Raw genomic sequence first — 18,228 nt, 5'->3', positions numbered from 1 at the left:
TAATATATTCACATTACATTATATTATAAGTCACATTACATCAGAATTACAGTGTAGCCCAGAGGTTACTAAACTCAATCCAGGTTTTAAGGATATCCATGCTTGACCTCAGGTGACTTAATTAGTATCTCAGTCAATTTGATTTAACCACTTGTTCTCAACCATGGATATCTCTAAAACCTGAACTGTTGGGGTGCTTTGATAACCGCGTATGGGAACCTCTGGTGTAGGTATTAGAACATTGTGAATGCATGCCTCCCAAAGGTGTCCCAGTTCAAATCAACCTATGTGTGCGGTCATATATTTATATTTCCCTTAAGCTTGTGAGCAGGGCCTTCCTACCTATTACCCAGTTTTGTTCTATTAATGTTCCAATTGTAAAGCGCAACGGAATATGCTGCGCTATATAAGAAACTGTTAATAATAATAATAATATATTTAGTGCATTTACAAATGTGTCCACATACAACTATCCTTGAGTTGCACCAAATAGCCCCATTTGGCTTGCCAAAGACTTTAAAAAAAAAAAAAAAAAAATGCTAAATCATAAAGTTGTATATGAACCTTAATCTGCTTCTTTACAACAATTATTTTGCAACAAAAATACTAATCCTAAATACTTAATGTAGTACACTATTCGCAAATTAAGACACAAAATTCAGGAAACAATATGACATTTTTTTTTTTGCCTTTTTAAGCAAAAGACTGTGGTCCTATACGAGTGGATCTGGCCATGCATCCTTATATTTAATCTGCAACTTTATTCCAATTCCTTTACACCAAAATATACTAATCCTACATACAGTAATTAATACACTATTAGCTACTTAGCACACTATTTATAAATTACGATGCAAAATTCAGGAAAAAGTATTCACGCACAGGATTCGCTACCCATGGCGTAACGTCTAGTCATGCCATATAGCGCAAAAAGGAAAGGTGCATGAGGACACATCTGTACAGGCCCATTTAAGCTTGAAGTACACAGTAGATATGAATCAGGCTTTAAACAGTACAACTACAAACATAAGTATTACTGTAAAGTAATTTCTACAACACAAACTAAGACACGGAATACATCTGAATATAAAAGTAATTAGTAAATATTAAATTCTATGAAAACGTTAATTAGCATTTGATTCAAATAAAATTTTACGTAATTAGTATATAAAAAGGCATTTTAACAATTATGGTCAGAGAATGCCGGTTACCGCGCCTTAACACCCTTGTTAAGGCACGATAACCGGCATTCTTCGACTGCACAGCGCACTGAATTGAATAGCTCTGGGAGCTCGCTCCCATGCGCTATTCAATTCGCGTTGAATTGAATTCCCCCCATAGGTATTAACCTGTGACTCAACAGTAATGATAAATACATATGGTGGGCTCCAGCTCTCATATATAAAAAGGTAGTTGACACTGTTTGCTGCATGCGCCATAATGATTGGACCCAGTCAGTCAGAGACTGAGGAGGAGGCAAATGGGATCAAAGTGCACGCCAGATGCTGAATGCAATAGCATTAAGCACCTTTCCATATAGTAGCTGTGCAACCTGCCAACATCAACTCCATGGTCATTGTGAGGAGTGGAGAAAGTTGATGGGGCGGTTTAGATTAGATCTCCACCACCACTGACACTATAATCAGTAGAAACCTGCATCTAAAATGAGTTAATAAATAAGCAGCTATTACCACCACACATTGGATCTAATAGTGTTCGTGTTCAGAAGATGATATCGTTACGTTTAGAGAGCGTAACGGGGTTAGGATTTGGAGGGGGAGGTTAGAGTTAGACACCACTAAGGGGGGGGGGGGGGGTTAAGGCACTACTGGGGGGGTTAGGGTTAGGCTTAGGCTACTAGAAGGGAGGGTTAGAGGGAGGAAGGGTAAGTATACTTCCTGACAGGAGGTATCCTGACAGCCGGCATTACATATCCATTCCCCTCATCATACCTAGACTACCATCATGCATTGTTATATGCCCATATTGCATGTAGATCACTCCAAAGCTTTAATTGTTACAGTGCTCCCATATTTGCCTTCTTAATCCTGGCTCAACATCCCTTTTACGCCAAACTAAGAATTTGTCCACAATAGTAACCATACCTGTGTGTGGGGCTGGTATAACATATTGGTGAAAAAAATCTACACATTAGATCGTAAGCACTACTATAACCTGGTGAAATCTCAGTGTAGTACACATGTGAAAGCAACTGTGTGAATTAGGGATTGGAAACACACTCATACCAATGAGAAAAGGGGATGGAAACCAGGAGGTGAGCTACTGTACATGACATGAGCTGTACTGTAAATGAGAAAACTGGTAGGAAACAAACTGACAGATACAATATGGTGAGTGACGGGCATTATCATTGAGTGAGGTTATAGGTTTGTTTGAAGAGAGGCGTTTCAAGAAGGCATCTAAAAAGTTTGGAGAGTGCCAGTTGGCATTAGGAAGAAAAATCCAGAAAAAAGGTGCAGTACATGACAGGTGTGAAGTTTGCACAAGATGAGAACCAGTTTCACTAACATCCTCAATAAACCCATTTCTCTGGACCAAACAATATATATATATAAATGATATAGACTTAAACAAAAAAGTCTAATAACTGTACATTCCCACACACAGTGCAGAAAGGTGGCAGTTTGCTGTAAGCATTAAACAGGTCACTTGTCTTCCCATCTTATGTAGTGATTGTTTATACTACTTACCTCCTTAACCAGAAGCTTAAAAAGAGAAGGCACTTTAACAGCGATTTCATTTATTCCATAAAATAATTTTCTAAAGGAAAAAATATATATATGTTAAAATATTAGCGAGCCACCTAAGTTTTTAGCTGTAAATTTGAATTTACTTTAAATTATTAACTACATTATATCCCTGCATCATAATCAACTAAAGATGTCAAGCCCCAAAGTCCCACCCTTATAGGGTCAGTCTGTTTTAACCATTGGGTTGTAAAGTGACAGAGAATTGGAGAACAACAAAGTAGTAATTTGTTTAAAGGATATTGGAAAACATGTATGTAAACTACTGCAAAGGAAAGCATGCAATGACTGGAGGAGATTACTTTTCTCATGTAGGAACTTATCCCCTTCTTCCAATTATCCTCACCAAAGGCCCGACTCAGTAAGGATCGCTATTGTGTAGGTGCTGCAAAAGTATGCTAACGTCTGCCACAGCTCAGCCACATAGACACGCCCACTGCTGCTTTCTCACATCCGTACTACCTTGCACTCCTGCGTATACATCTGTATCATCGACACATCACGCAATATTTATACCAGGTCTGATCAGCCACAGAAACTGCAAGTCTTGTTGCATGCAGTGAGTACTGAGCTGTGCATGCAATCGCAGTGGCTAATTTATGTACGCACATGACAGGGCGTTCAAATTGACTGATAAGTCTGCGTTTTTACAACCACTCCCCCATCACCAGCCCCCAAACATTCACAACCTGTCACTCATACACACTGCATACACATGCGCAGTGGTTAACAATTGCTCGATCTGCGTACATAATTGCAATTGCATATGCTGCTGAATCAGGCCCCAAGTCCTGTAATATTCTTTCTCCGCTTAATATATTGTCTGCATTAGGTGCTGGCTGAGTCGTCATGAAAAGACCATAAAACACACATCTTATGAGTTATGGGTCCACAAACGCTCCACAGATGTGAGTGCAAGTAACGGCACCACATGGTCAAACAGTGTTAGAGAAATATACCTCAACTGGAAGGAACTTAAAAAAAAATAGCCGGGGTGCTGCAAATTAATATATATTAATATAAAACATCTGATGTAGGTATAGCCCTTGTCCTGCACCTCCAGCCATTGCTTCAAGGCCACTAGGGGAATAGTTCTCTGGTGGACTACAGAGAAGACGACATGCTTGGGCAGCTAGGGGGCTAGTCCTAGACTGGCATGAAGTAGGACACATGTAACAAGGCCTTTATATTCTCCTGTGCCCATCTGTGGTCTTCCTGTTCAACTATTCTCACTTGCTGAGGATCTTTTGTGTTGTGTGGTATCGCCGATCATTGCCTAATTTAAAGCTGTTCCAGAATCCTGCACCACTATTGGCAAGCAGCATACATTCACCAGCTGTTCAGCTGTATAGGACCCCATTCCGCTCAAGCTTAGCTCCATTACCAGAGAACATGTAACAGGGAGTAAGGCTGTACCTGTTATCTTTCAATAAATCAACACCACTGGTTAAGTAACTGGGCTGTTCATAGTTTGAGTCATCCGCTAGTGTTTGCCTATATAACTGCTGTATCAACACCTGCACATACATCATTTCCAACATCCGCTGTTTGTTCTTCCTGAGTCTGATATTCCTGTCCTTCAAATGGAACAATTGTCACAAGGTATTAATGACTCTGAAAAACAAGTATTGGATCGTATTTCTGAGGTCCATATTAATATATCTTTAATGCGTCAGGGTATGCAAAAGATGAGAGACCGTATCAGCGAGACAGAAAATATATCTATATTGGAAGATACTGCTTTCCCGGTTCCTGAGCATTTGGATGGTGGTCTGTCAGCGGAAATTGGTGGATATTTAGGGCCGTTTCCGCTGTAATAATATCTGTGTGTTTGGATTGCCGGAATGTTGTAATCTGGAGAGTATTTTTTAATCCTGGTTGATGTCTAGATTTGGCTGAGATGAGTTTACTCCTCAATTTGCTGTAGAACGTTCAATCAGGGTTCCCACTAGGGCCCTTCCTCCGGGAGCAACACCGAGAACCTTTATCGTAAAACTTTTGCACTATAAGGATAGAGACGCTGTGTTATGCCTTGCTCGGGTTAAGGGTCCCTTGGAATACAATAGGCAGCGGGTAGCAATTTTTCAAGACTTTTCGTCGGAGGTCCTAAAATTTTGTACGAAATTCACTTAAGTCAAAAGACTTCTCCGGGACTTACAGCTACCCTATACAATGCTTTTCCCTGCCCATCTCAGTGTTGCATCGGGAGGCCGAATAGACATCAATTCTCATACGGATGCCGTCACCTAGCTCGATCTTTAAAGCCGTCATTGGGGTGGCTCTCCTGGTTGACTCCCTACTGCCCATTCATCCAGTATTATCATTCTGGAGTACAGTTCTGTGTGTCTCCGTTATTGCTGTTCTTGTCCGGGACTTTGCATGCTATATTTGATCAGTCTAACTGTTGAGGCCCTAAATGGGTTCTATTCCCTGTTTCTCTAATGTTTCTTCTTATGTTGTTTTATCCTAGTCAGGTTGGGTCAGTCGATAATTAGAGATATAGTAGACTTGCCTAGATAACTCCTTTTCTTCGAGGTCCATAAAGTCCACATGGATACCATGGGGATATTCTGGTTGGAAGACCAGGCACCAAACAGTTAAAGCTTCTGGTCCCAGAATGCCCCGGGTCCTTCCCCATATATACCCCAGCCCTAGGACTTCAATTAAGTTAACAAGCCTCAAGGAAGGAGAAGGAAAGAGGAGAAGGAAGAACAATCGTACACCAGAAACACTCTTACATAAGATGAGGGAATCTGACCGAAAGAATATAACCCAATGAAGCCAGGTGCATCAGGGTGGGTGCCCTGGGGACCCGATGGACCTCGAAGAAAAGGCGTTATCTAGGTAAGTCTACCATAACGCTACTTTTCTTCTTCGGGGTCCATAGGGATACCATGCAGTACTAAAGCAGTTCCCCTAGAGTGGGGGACACTCCTGAACAGAAAGGAGAACTCATCGCCCAAAGGAAGCATCCTGAGGCAAAAGTATCAAAGGTATAAAACCTAAGAAGACCACGTGGCTGCCTTGCACAATTGTTCAGCAGAGGCACCACAGCTAAATGCCCACAATTGCCCAACAGACCGAGTAGAATGTGGTGTCACCGTGCTTTGGACAGGGAGACCAGCCTGTGTGTACACCTGAGACTTAGTCATGCATAGCCATCTCGCCAGAGTCTGCTTATTAGCTTGCCATCCTCGTTTGTGAAAACCATATAATACAATCTAATTTTCTAACAGAGTTTGTACGCTCCATATAGATACAGAGAGCACAAACTAAATCCAGGGAGGCTTCACCTACAGAAAGATCTGGAGCCCGAAAAGCTGGAACAACAATTTCTTAATTCACATGAAAACGGGACACTACCTTAGGAAGGTAACCCTCCCTTGTACAAAGAACAGCCTTATCCTGGTGAAAAATATAAAATGGGGAGCGACAAGAAAGCGCCGCCAAATCAGAGACACTGCGAGCAGTACAAATAGCAAGCACAAAAAGTGTCTTCGCTGTTAACCACTTCAAACCCACAAAGTCCAAAGGTTCAAATGAGGAAGTTTGTAGTCCCTTAAGAACCAAAGACAAATCCCACAGTGCTACCAGTGGAACAAAAGGAGGTTGAATTCGCAAAACTCCTTGGAAAAGTTTTCAAGCACCTGGTAATGAAGCAATCTTCTTCTGGAACCAGACTGACAGTTCAGAAACCTGCACTCTCAAAGTGGCCAGGCGTAGACCTTTGTCTAATCCTGCCTGAAGAAAAGCCAGTACCATGGAAATCATGAATATCTTAGGATCATACTTCCTATGGGAACACCATTGACCAAAAGAATACCAAACTCTGTAACAGATGCTGGCAGAGGCAGGCTTCCGTGCCCTAATCATCATTTGAATTACAGTATTGGAAAACCCTTTCACTTAGGATGGAAGATTCAAGTGCCACGTAGTCAAAGCCAGGCGAGGTAAGTCCAGATGTCAGCAGGGACCCTGCGTTAGCAGATCCTGCCATAGAGGAAGAGGGTATGGGCTTGTCTATGGACAGATTCTGTATGTCGGTGAACCAATGAAGTCTGGGCCAAGCCGGAGCCACCAGTATTACCGTTCCGCCTTCCTGCTTGAATTTTATGAGAACTCTTGGAAGCAGCTAAATCGGAGGAAAGATATATGCCAGCTTGAAGTCCCATCTTACTGGCAGTGCGTCCACGAATGCGGCTGATGGGTCTCTGGACCTGGACCCATACCTAGGGGGACCTTGTGGTTGTGGCGTGACGCCATGAGATCTCTCTCTGGTAGACCCCATTTATTTACAAGGAGCTGAAACACTCCCAGATGGAGAGACCACTCTCCAGCGTGTATGTCCTGGCGACTTAGGCAGTCTGCTTCCCAATTGAGTACTACCGGTATGAATATTGCAAAGACGGCCGGAAGATGACGTTCTGCCCAAATCAGAACCTGTGTCACTTCTTTCATGACTATATAACTTCTTGTGCCTCCCTGATGAATGAGGAAGGCCACTGTAGTCGCATTGTCGGATTGGATTTGGCCCGGCCTGCCCTGGAGCAGGTCCTGTGCCACGACAAGACCTCTATATACCACTCGGATTTCCAGAATGTTTATTGGCAGATGATTTTCTTGATTTGTCCATCTTCCCTGAAAGGTGTGACGACCTGTCACTGCCCCCCATCACCGAAGGCTGGCGTCCATGGTGAGAAGCACCCAATTTGAACTCCAGAACGGGCGCCCTTGTTGAGATGATCCTTTTTCAGCCCCCACAGGAGGGAGTGACAATCTTCTGGAGTGAGACCTTATCAGATGATGCTGTCCGTTCCACCTGGAAAGAATCAATCTTTGTAGAGGCCTGGAATGGAACAGAGCGTACCTCACCATATACCATTGATCCCAGGACCTGCATTGCTGCATACTCTTCACTTGCATAGCAGCTTGCGTATTTGGAATCACAGATTCACAATCTTAGCCACTGGCAGTAACATAACCGGAGGCTGCGCCAATATCAGAAGGTTGTCCAGATATGGCAGAATTCTGACTCCCTGACGCCTGAGATAGGCCGTCATAACTGCTTTTATTTTGGTAAAAACCCGGGGAGCCGTAGATAGGCCAAAGGGTAGAGCCTGAAATTGATAAGGTTACTGAAGGACAGCCAACCGTAAGAATTGTTGGTGGGACGATATAATAGGAACATGCAGATATGCATCCTGAATGTCCATGGAAACCATGTAGTCCCCCGGCTCCATTGCCAAAATAATTGATCAGAGAGTTTCCATAAGAAACTTGGGTACATGGATAAACCTGTTGAGGGTTTTTAGATTTAGTATAGGACGATAAGCCCCATTCGGTTTCTGAATCAGAAACAGATTGGAATAATAACCTTTTCCTTGTTGAGACACAGAAACTGGGAATATTACCTCTGCCTGTAGCAGGGAGTGAATGGCTCCCTGAAAAGCTAAGGCTTTGTCCACATCTGATGGAGGATCTGTGCAAAATAACTTCTGATGAGGATGCCTCCTGAAAGTGAGGGCATACCCGACAGACCACTTCTCGTACCCAGGCATCTGTTGTTGTTTGACGCCAACAATCCGCAAACTGAATAAGTCGGCCTCCCACTCTGGGATCCCCCAGGATGAGGCCCGCTCCATCAGGCCGAAGGCTTGTTGTCCGGCTCAGAAGCTGGACGTCTTGCCGGGCCAGACCTATTACTTTGTCGCCTTGATATTTTGCGAAAACTAGACGTCTTAGAGGAAGGCTATTCCCTTGCTCGTCCCTGAGAACGGAAGGAGCGAAAAGAAACCTGCCTAGACTTTATAGTCGCTGTAGATGGCAGACCTGCTGACTTTAGAGCTGACAGCGAAGCTATTATTTTATCCAACTCTGCTCCAAAAAGTACTTTTCCATAGAAATGTAAAACTTCCAGAGCTTTCTTTGATCCTGTATAAGCTTTCCAGGATCTTAACCAAAGGGCCCTGCATGCCACTAAAGAAGATGCTGATGCTTTAGAAGCTAAAATTCCAGCATCTACAGCTGCTCCTCCCAGATGGGAAGCAGCTTCTCGTATATGGGAGATATACATCATCTGCTCTCTGGTAGCATTTGGTAGAGAATTTTCCAATGCTCCCATCCATTATTCAACAGCTTTGGCGATCCAGCGATTAACGGCTCCAGATGATGAAAAGATCGTTTTAAGACATACTTTAATCTTTTTATCCGTGGAATCCTTCAGGGAAGATGCCGACGAAATAGGCAATGTAGCATTTATGATTAAATGCATCACATGAGCATCCACATTAGGAGGTACCTCTCATTTAGTACACATTTATTCACATAAAACCATTTGTCCGGGTTACCCCATGCCTCATCCATAAGCTCAGTGAGCTGTACAGATACAAAAAACTCAGTTTTGACCACCTTCCGGTGGTGATTAAACACTGGAGCCTTCTTACTATGAGCTGGTTCATCATCCTGAATGTCTGGGATTGATTTAACCTCCTTCACCAAAGAAGGAACATCCACTGTAGACGGATGGTCCTCCTCCCCCGAGCTAGACCCTGGAGAGGAACTTTGCGCATCATCCGAATCCTCAGATGATGCGTCTGAATCCATATATTGATCAGACTGATAAAAAGTTAACTTGCGCTTAGGCGCCTTAGTAACTACCGGTCTGTTATCAACATTAGATGGTGCCATACTCTGACTAGAATGGCCATCAACATCCTTCCAGGAAAAATGCATAGGAAGTGCAAACATAGCATGCTGTGTACACCCCATCCAAGGATGCATAGTGGGAGCAGCCATACGTTCCACAACCTGCTTCATTACCTGGGACAGCGAGGATACCCAAGAAGGCTCTTGTCCAGGAACAGGTAAACTGGTCTGGTTAGGTGGCTCTTTATGACAGGACACACAAACCATCCTTAATGTCCTGAGGGGACAAATAAACCATACATGATTTACATGAAACCAGCACAGAGGGCTCCCCCCTTCAGTATCCCTTTATCTTTTGACATGTTCAGTAAAGGCAATACTTGCAATGTTATGTGACGGCCTTCACAAAATCTTAATGAATGTGATGTACTCAGACAAAAACCTCCACCCCAAGAGGATGGAGAGAAAAAACAGTGATAGCGATAATTGATAGCCAGAAATAAAAGACAGTGTCAATACAGCAGCTAGCAAACAGTCACATACAATGCATATGTAATCAAATTACAATCTACTCTAAATCAACTACACAAACACAAAAGGAATGGTAGGATATAGAGCACTATATACCTTAACCAAGGGAGAGGTATACAGGGAGACTGACCCAAACCTTCCTGAGACCAACAGCGCCATATATACACGTGGAAAGTAGGCGGAGCAAGCCAGACGCACAAAACCCTTCGAAGGGATTGCGTCTGGGACGTGGGAGGAGCTGCGGGGGGAGCGCCTACCTCCCCTAAGCTGCGTTAACCAGCCGGGTACGCTGGCCCTAGTGTCAGCAGAAGCATCTGCTGCCGATCCCTGGCATCAGACGAAAAGGCTCCGGTGGTGTAGGGAGGACGTGGACAATCCCGGGGCCTGACAGCAGCAGCTTCTGGTGCGTCTCTGACACCAGAAGCAAGGACTGCCATTTGCGATTTCCCGTAAGCGAGGAATCGCCTTACCTGACATATCCGTGCATCTGGTTGCAGTCCACGTCGCAGGATTGCGGCTAGCAAGCTTAGCCACGACCCATCGAAATAACCAGCCTACAGTAGTTACTGGTGTTGCGGCCTGGCAGAGGTAGATGGAGTAGCAGTATATGCGTCTTAATTCAGACACTTAGTTCTGCCATCCCAAACATAAATAAAATAAATCATAAAATAAAAGCTTAGAATTGCCAGAGCAGTCCCGTTACAAAGGTGCGTCTTGATACTGCTGTACCAAACGAACAACTGAAGTCCTATGTGTAGGGTCGGGGTATATATGGAGGACCTGGGAGCTGAAGGTTTAACTGTTTGGTGCCTGGTCTCCAACCATAATATCCCCCATGGTATCCCTGTGGATCCCTATGAACCCTGAAGAAGAAAATACTATTTTTATATCAAATAATAGTCAGTTAAGTGGTTACTGCTGCTTCCCTAATAAACTAAGCAAAGTACAGTATACAATCTGTATGTAGAACAGAGAATGCGCTTATCTACATTTTCCACTGAAAAATTACATGTTATGAGAATATAGTGTGTCCTTGTAGTTTGAGCGGTAATAAAACCTGACGTCAAATGAGGAATTTCTGCCCGACAAGAGTATACCAAATTATCTCATGTACTGTTCTAGTAACAACATCATCATACTTCTGGAAAACAATGCGTTAACATGACATGCACAATTGTGTTTATGGTGTTTCCATCTCCAAGTTTTTTAACTTGACCTTTAAAACGTAAACTGAGTGTTGATAGAAGAATGTCTGACATGGCAAACTAGATAAATGATGTGCAGCTAAATAGCTGCTACAGCTAATGATTTCTATTAAATGACCGTAGGGCATAAGTAATTTCACCTGCCTAATGCTGGGTACACACTCACAGATACACTGGCCGATCAATTGATCGGCCAATATATCTGCTGCACGTCGGCCAGTGTGTACCTGCGATATGTCGATGAACGTTGTCGTTCGCTGACATATTGCATTGGATGTGCTGCACAGCCGATGGACATAAATGTCGGCACACATATCTGTCCATCGGCAGCTGCGTATGGGTGGTCGGCAGACCACCCCGTACACACACAGGGGCAGACGCGAAGGGGTCGGGACACGCCCCCAATCCGCCTCCCCGGGACCCGAGGGCACAAGCAGAGGATGGCCATTCAGTGTGTAACGACCATCATCTGCAGATATATCTGTCAGGTGTGTACCCACCTTAAGGTGAAATCTCCTTCAACTAGTATAACTATGACACTACTAATAATACTTCTGTAGAATGATAAACATGTATATGTAACATACCTGTAATCATGTATTTCTTTACTTAATCCTTTACTGTGTTCACTGTGCATGGTAGCACAAGAAACTCCATCATCCAGACCCCTAAAGAGAGTATGTAGATCAAGGTTGGAGAGATGTTTGAGAGAATGATAACATATTTCCATGCAGCATAATTGTAGTGGCACATACGCATTCCACTGGCAATGACAACTGGTTACAGTTCAATTCCAAGCCATGTTGTGTCAGGATTACAAAGAGAAGCTGCCCCGAGCAATTGGAGCCTTTGTTAGGCTGGGTATACACCTATACAATCGTCGGCCCGTTCTTTTGATTTCGATCAGTTCGTTCGATATCAAAAGTGTGTGTATGCACGTTCGATCCGGTTTTGTCAGATGAAAACTGGTCGAAACGGAAGATCGCATCTTCTGTGCAGTTCAATTTTTATTCGATTCTACAGGGCCTGGTCGTATCGAAAGTGTCGTGTGTATGCACCTTCCACCGTTTTTGAGATTGTACACCAAACCTGGGGCTGCCTCTCTGAGCGTGCATAATTACACTCCGGAAGTTCAGGAAGCATTCTGTGTGCTACGCTCCTCTTCATATATTCTCAATTTTTTCCCTTTACCCCACCACCTACTTGATAGTGGACACAAGCATACGTCCTTCCTTTACCTTAAAACCTTTACCCCACCACCTATACTGCAAGGCTTGGCTTACTGGATTGTGTAGTTCCACAACTTGCTGGGCTGTGCAGTACTGCAATTGATAGTGGACATACGTCCTTCCTTAACCTTAAAATCTTTACCCCACCACCTATAATAATTGCCGTAATAGCTCTGAAAATGTTCACGTAGGTTTGTTTTGGTCTCATAATCACACCCCCTTCCTGCCCATTATGTTCATTTTAGGTACACCCACTGTGAGCGCAGCCTGAAATCGTGAAAATGTGTATGCTGGTACAATCATTTGCTTGCGATATTTTGGCAGTGCGGGATCGAAGGTCGCACATTGGATTGTAATTGTCTGTACGCGATTATTGGGACTGATCGGCACTTTGAACCGTCGCATCGAATGTGTGATTGTATAGGTGTGTACCAAGCTTTAGAGCAGGGACAGTATTATCTGTACCTCCCCTTCTGCTTATTGATGCAGAAAAAAGAACCATTGCAGTCCTGGAAGAAAAGGACTCTCCTGAACTCTGTGGAACCTAGTATAGGACCTCAGAGTTTTGTTTATTGGAATCATAGGGTAATGGTCTAAAAATTACTCTTTTGATTTTGCTAGCTTTAACCCTCCAATGGTGTAAATGATACAGTGGAAATTTGTCTATACTGTAATATAATGTGGGCGGGAGAGGGAGACAGACCCTTTTAGACATGCTTTTCCCCTAAGCCAAAATCAGTTTATACCTAACAGCCATGAGTGGACACTTACGTTAAGAAGTTGAATGATAGGTGCAAATCATTCCAGTAGTAAGTCACACTGTGATGCACAAAATAATGAACCTACCAAACAGACACAAGTTTAGTTGTATAAAACAGCCAGCTTACAAAACACAAGAATTCAATTAGCAGCATATTTCTCTTTCAAGTGATTTGTAGAGGCAAATTCCAGGATCTTGTAAACATCTTTGTGAAGGGCACAGTATTACAAAACACCAGATTATGTTTTTAACACTAGACATTTTTTCAATAATGACAATATGGTTCCATGAGCATGTGCCAAAAACAACAGTTTCAACTTATGGTGTGTTGTCTGTAGGTGGTCAAACGCTCAGTACAAAGATCACATTCTACAAGAACCTTCTGCTTACGAGGCTGCGCAGAACAAACCTTAGCAATGTTGAGGCAGATTCAAATAGTTGTGAGGTGCCACTGGACACTCCACAGGATGATAGATGTGTAAGCAAAAATAAGTGAGGTTTTATCTGCTGGAATACCTGGAAATGTGCGCATTGCTTATTGAATCTGCACCTTCGATTAGCAAATTCTATGCTCACATTTTTCGGTTTAGTTTGAAACTGCATTGTATCTAAAGCTTTCTCAAGCTCGGTGAGTGAAGCATTATATTGGAATACATATGTCGCCGAATATGTAAACAAAGACTTATTTGTTCATTGTGTCCCCACACAATATCGCCTATATCTGGATAGATGTTATCATACATAATGAGAAAGGCAAATTTGATTTTAAGACCACAAAGAAAGGAAAACGATAACAAAATGCAGAGGCTTTCAAACAAATGTAAATGTGTCACAGATTGCATTGTTAAGTTCATTGCATTATCAATTAACTTTAATGCTATTCTAAAGAAGGGCTGTCCTGTCTAGGAATACCATTAAAGTACACTGAAGCCAGACTCTCTTTAGCATGAAAGGGCTAATAACGTGCACCAATAGTTAGCACTCAGCTAAGCAGCAAATGTTACTACAATGTAAAATATCAACGTTCTGTCTAGGCATGGGAAATTTGAAATGTATACCTTCTTGTGTCCACAGTTTAGTGACCATTTAAGGGACTTAACTACGCACAGCTATTAGTAAATCTGATAGCACTAGCGCATTTACTCAGATTACTCCAATTCCATTCTGCATTGAGAGTTGTGTTTACATGAATAAAAGTGCCCAAATTAAAAAAAAATAATAAGATTTGTTTGGGTACTTACAGTTAATACTCTGTGGGTATGGGGGTATAGTGAGGGTTGAGGAGCTAGCACTTAATAGGTTAATAGATTAACTTTTTAGGTATATAGAGGTCTGTGAGCTTTGGAAAGAGAAAGTGGATGGAGATTAAGTGGTGGATGTATTATTGCGGCACAGATCGTGCCGCAATAACTCTTCCTGCTTCGTCTCTTTACCGAGGTGAAGTAGGAAGCACTAACGATGAGATGTAAGAACATCTCATCCACCGTAGTGGGGGAGTGAAAACTCCCCCCTCCGGCGATCCCTGGCTGAGCTCACAGCGCATCAGTCCCCAGAGCTGGTAGCCACCGCCGCAGGGACAGTGCTGTCCCTGCTGTGGTGATAGGGCAACAACAGTTGCAGCTGGCGATATTGATGGCTGCAGCTGTCGGAACGGTCAGTGCAAGTGACCGTGCATACATTGCATTCCATATCAGCGCTGCTATCATGTAGATAGCAGCGCCGATAATAACAAGTGCATAGCGCCTCTGTCAATTACCGCCCAACCCCACAGTAATACGTGGGAGAGAAGCAGTATCAGTGCACATAACGTGTGCTAATGCCACTTCTTCCCCATATAGACACTTAATATATCTATCCCAAAGTCCCAAATCATCTCCTGTCATTTTTCAAACACAGCCTATAAAAAGTGACAGTAACTGATTGGTTGGTACTTTATCTCCATCCACTTTATCTCTGACCAAGGCTTAGTACATAGACCCCATATGCTCCTCCCCTCTAAACCCTTCCTCAGTTTGAACTTAATAAGCCTAAAGGATAGGTTGAAGAACTAAAGCCGGGTACACACTATGCGATCCATTGAACAATTTATCATTCCGATGTGTGCTACACGGTCAAACGGAAGATATCGCATGTGGTGCCGTTGCAGGTAATAAAAAACGGAACGAGGGATCGTTCCATCCTTCATTACATCACCCAATGTGTACCTATCCTGGTATAGACGGCAAATGTGTTCCCAGTATAAGGAGAGAATTGCATCCTTTTCATACACACAACCCAATAAGGAAAAGACCAAAGTGTCCCCCAGATGGACCCAGAGAAAGAGAATATAACAGTAAGTACCAACTATCTTATTTTCTAAATCATCCATCTGGAGTACACTTCTAGAACATGGGGCTATACAAAAGCTGCCCCTAATCATGAATCTATAAACCTGGTGGCTGTATGAACCGAGGCCCATGTAACTGCTCTACATAACTGTTCTGTGGAAGCTTTAAAGCTGTGCCGCAAACAAAGGCCAAATGAGCAAGTAGAATGAGCTGTGACCCTAACTCTGATGGATCGTTCAGCCCCCTCACGCGTCTGTTGAATTTGTGTCCATAATCCATCTGGCTGTAGTGCACCTGGAAGCAGGTCAACTTCTTTTCTAAGTGTCATAATAATAAGTAAACTATCAGTTTTTCTTATACTGATTGACCTCTCAGGTACATAATTCTGTTACAATGACTAACAGGAACAGTGTCCCCAATCCAATATTTTGCAGGATTAGTAAAAGCTGCTATACAGTTTCTTGAAACAAAAGATGGCACTACTTTAGATAAAAAAAACAGTAATGTATATAACACGATCCATGTGAACCTAGAAAGGAGATCTCCAGGATGAACTCGTAATTCTGACACTCTTGCTATAAGAAAAATCTTCAAAATTACCCCCATCAGATCTATCTCCCAAAAAAGGTGGTAATTGAATATATACGTGGACAGAGAGTTAGCTTCACAGCAATCATCAGTAGATCCTCCATTTAGGTGTTGGACTGTACCATGTGCTGCAACTGCTCCGGGCTGTCTCGATCAGCCTGATGCCATGCCCCAGCACATTACTCTTTTGGTTAAGGGTAGGCACTGGGAGCATTCACTCCAACTCTAATGCTGGGTACACACTAGACGATGTGTGTACCCAGCAGTGTGGTTGTTTGATACCGCACTTTCAAAAAGTCGTTCACCAGCTGCCGCCACAATCATGGGGTCCTTCCATCAAATTGACATAATGAGTAGCATGTAGGCTCGACCTGTCGATGCGATGAATGACCCCGCAGGAGTGAGCATGGGCACTCATAGTGGGTACACACTGACCGATGTGAATGATATGTCAGCCAGATCTGCCGGATCAGGGGACATATCGTCTAGTGTGTACCCAGCCTAACCCTTTTAAGTAGGGTGAGAGAGCCAGCCGTTCTGTAGAATTTCTGCCACCCCTCCCCCCATCTTCCACTAGGCAGGCCGGGCCAGAGACACTTCCTGCTGACTGCCAACATCTTCTGTATTGGCTTGCAGCTGTGTATAATTCGGAGAGTATACCGATTTCAGTCACTACTCCTCTTGCAGCTGCAAAGCAGTCCCCAGGTGCATACTGCAGCAACTGCCATTGGTCCTCTGTAATGGCCAGCAGATGTATGTAATTTAGAGTATTCCAGTTTCAACTGCTCTCCTTGCAGCTGACAAATCAGCCTCCAGGGCATACTGTGCAACTTTCGGTGGACCACTCACTAAGAGGAGCCCCATACAAAGCAGCAACTGGCACCGAACTCTCCTTAAGCCGGCTGCGGGATCCAGATTCTGCAGCTTGTCTGCACCTCTATCTTGCCTCTGGCTGCTGCTGCCGGCTGTCGCTCCCCAACAGCGGGTCCGAGCTTCAGCCCGGTACCCTAGTAACTGAAGCTGCACTTCCTACCGGAGGAGCAACAGCTGCACCAACGCTGACCACCCCTGCCGGCTGGGCCTGAGCAGCAGCCGGTCTTGGCTTCAGCTAGCTGCTGGCGCCCTGCAGCCACTGCCACCAGACCACCCTTCTACCTAGTAGATATCCCTGCTCAGCTTACAGGTTCTGCCTTCAGTAGCTTGTCTGGACCACAGCTCCTAGACTGGGAGCTCAATCGGCACGACAGAAGCACCAGGTCAACCTGCACCTCCCTCTGATACCAACACAGCCAGCTGCTCCCTGAAGACTACCACCACACTCGTCTCTGCTGAACCAGACCTCAGCAGCTACTTAAAAAGGTAAAGAGGGGGTGGTAAAGGGGGGGGGGCATAAAATAAGGAGCACGAAAAAGAAGTTAAAAGTACCAGTTAACCTAGTGCTGACCTGCTCCACCACTTAAATTAAAGCTGATGGAAGGTGTTGGAGGGGAGGAGCTTATTTAACCTAAAAAGTTTACCTATTAAGTGGTAGCTCTTTGACCCTCACTATACATACATGGTCTAGAAGTGTCCCCCAGATGGATGAAGGGGAAAGTTTTTTGTTTTTGTTTCTTTCATCCTGAACAATTGGTATGAATATATAATGCATATACTGTACAGTTACATAAAATCAAAAGGATGTACAGTACTTTTAAGCATCTCTACACAACTTTATGGATGTGAACAATTGCTTTAAACATAAGTCTAGAACCTATTCTGTACCTCGTGTAGTGGAACTATTGCATCATTCATTGGATGATCTTCGTTGTGCTCAGTGGGACTCTCTGGAAGGTGACCTGTGTGACCGTTGATCATTTTGCTTGTCATGGATTCAGGGCTCTGAAAAGGGTCTGTTCCTGGACACAAACGTATACGGACTTTTGCACAAAACCAACGTCTGAATTCATCCTGGTACATTAAAAAACAGAGCAGAAAAAAAGGAAATTAAAAATAATTGTACTTATACACATTTCCAAAATTGATAACATAAATATTTTCAGTGTACTCAAAATACTAAATGGTTTCATTATTTATAAATTATTTTCTTCTTATTTTATGGGGAGAGGAATCCTTCAATCACTTATCACCCATAGAGGGCAGCAGAACGCCAAAATATTAGAAGATATGACATGCTGA

The 18,228-nt window shown here is 43.4% G+C and overlaps 1 protein-coding gene across 3 annotated transcripts in view; it reads right to left on the bottom strand.

Moving 5' to 3' along the window:
• Positions 1 to 18,228, bottom strand: part of ATP13A3 (ATPase 13A3) — a 189,784-nt gene that overhangs the window by 66,973 nt on the left and 104,583 nt on the right. For all 3 annotated transcript variants that reach the window (XM_088444754.1, XM_088444753.1, XM_088444755.1), the window contains exons 4-7: positions 17,815 to 18,000; positions 13,150 to 13,220; positions 11,737 to 11,817; positions 2,712 to 2,781 (exon numbers count right to left, since the gene is read on the bottom strand). In XM_088444754.1, the coding sequence (XP_088300880.1) occupies positions 2,712 to 2,781; positions 11,737 to 11,817; positions 13,150 to 13,220; positions 17,815 to 18,000 (408 nt within the window). The remainder of the gene's footprint in view (positions 1 to 2,711; positions 2,782 to 11,736; positions 11,818 to 13,149; positions 13,221 to 17,814; positions 18,001 to 18,228) is intronic.

Source organism: Taudactylus pleione, unplaced genomic scaffold (assembly GCF_031769625.1).
Source record: "Taudactylus pleione unplaced genomic scaffold, aTauple2 ptg000372l, whole genome shotgun sequence".
NCBI classification, from domain to species: domain Eukaryota; kingdom Metazoa; phylum Chordata; class Amphibia; order Anura; family Myobatrachidae; genus Taudactylus; species Taudactylus pleione.
Note: the sequence above shows the minus strand (reverse complement) of the source record. Positions and strands in the feature narration are given on the sequence as shown.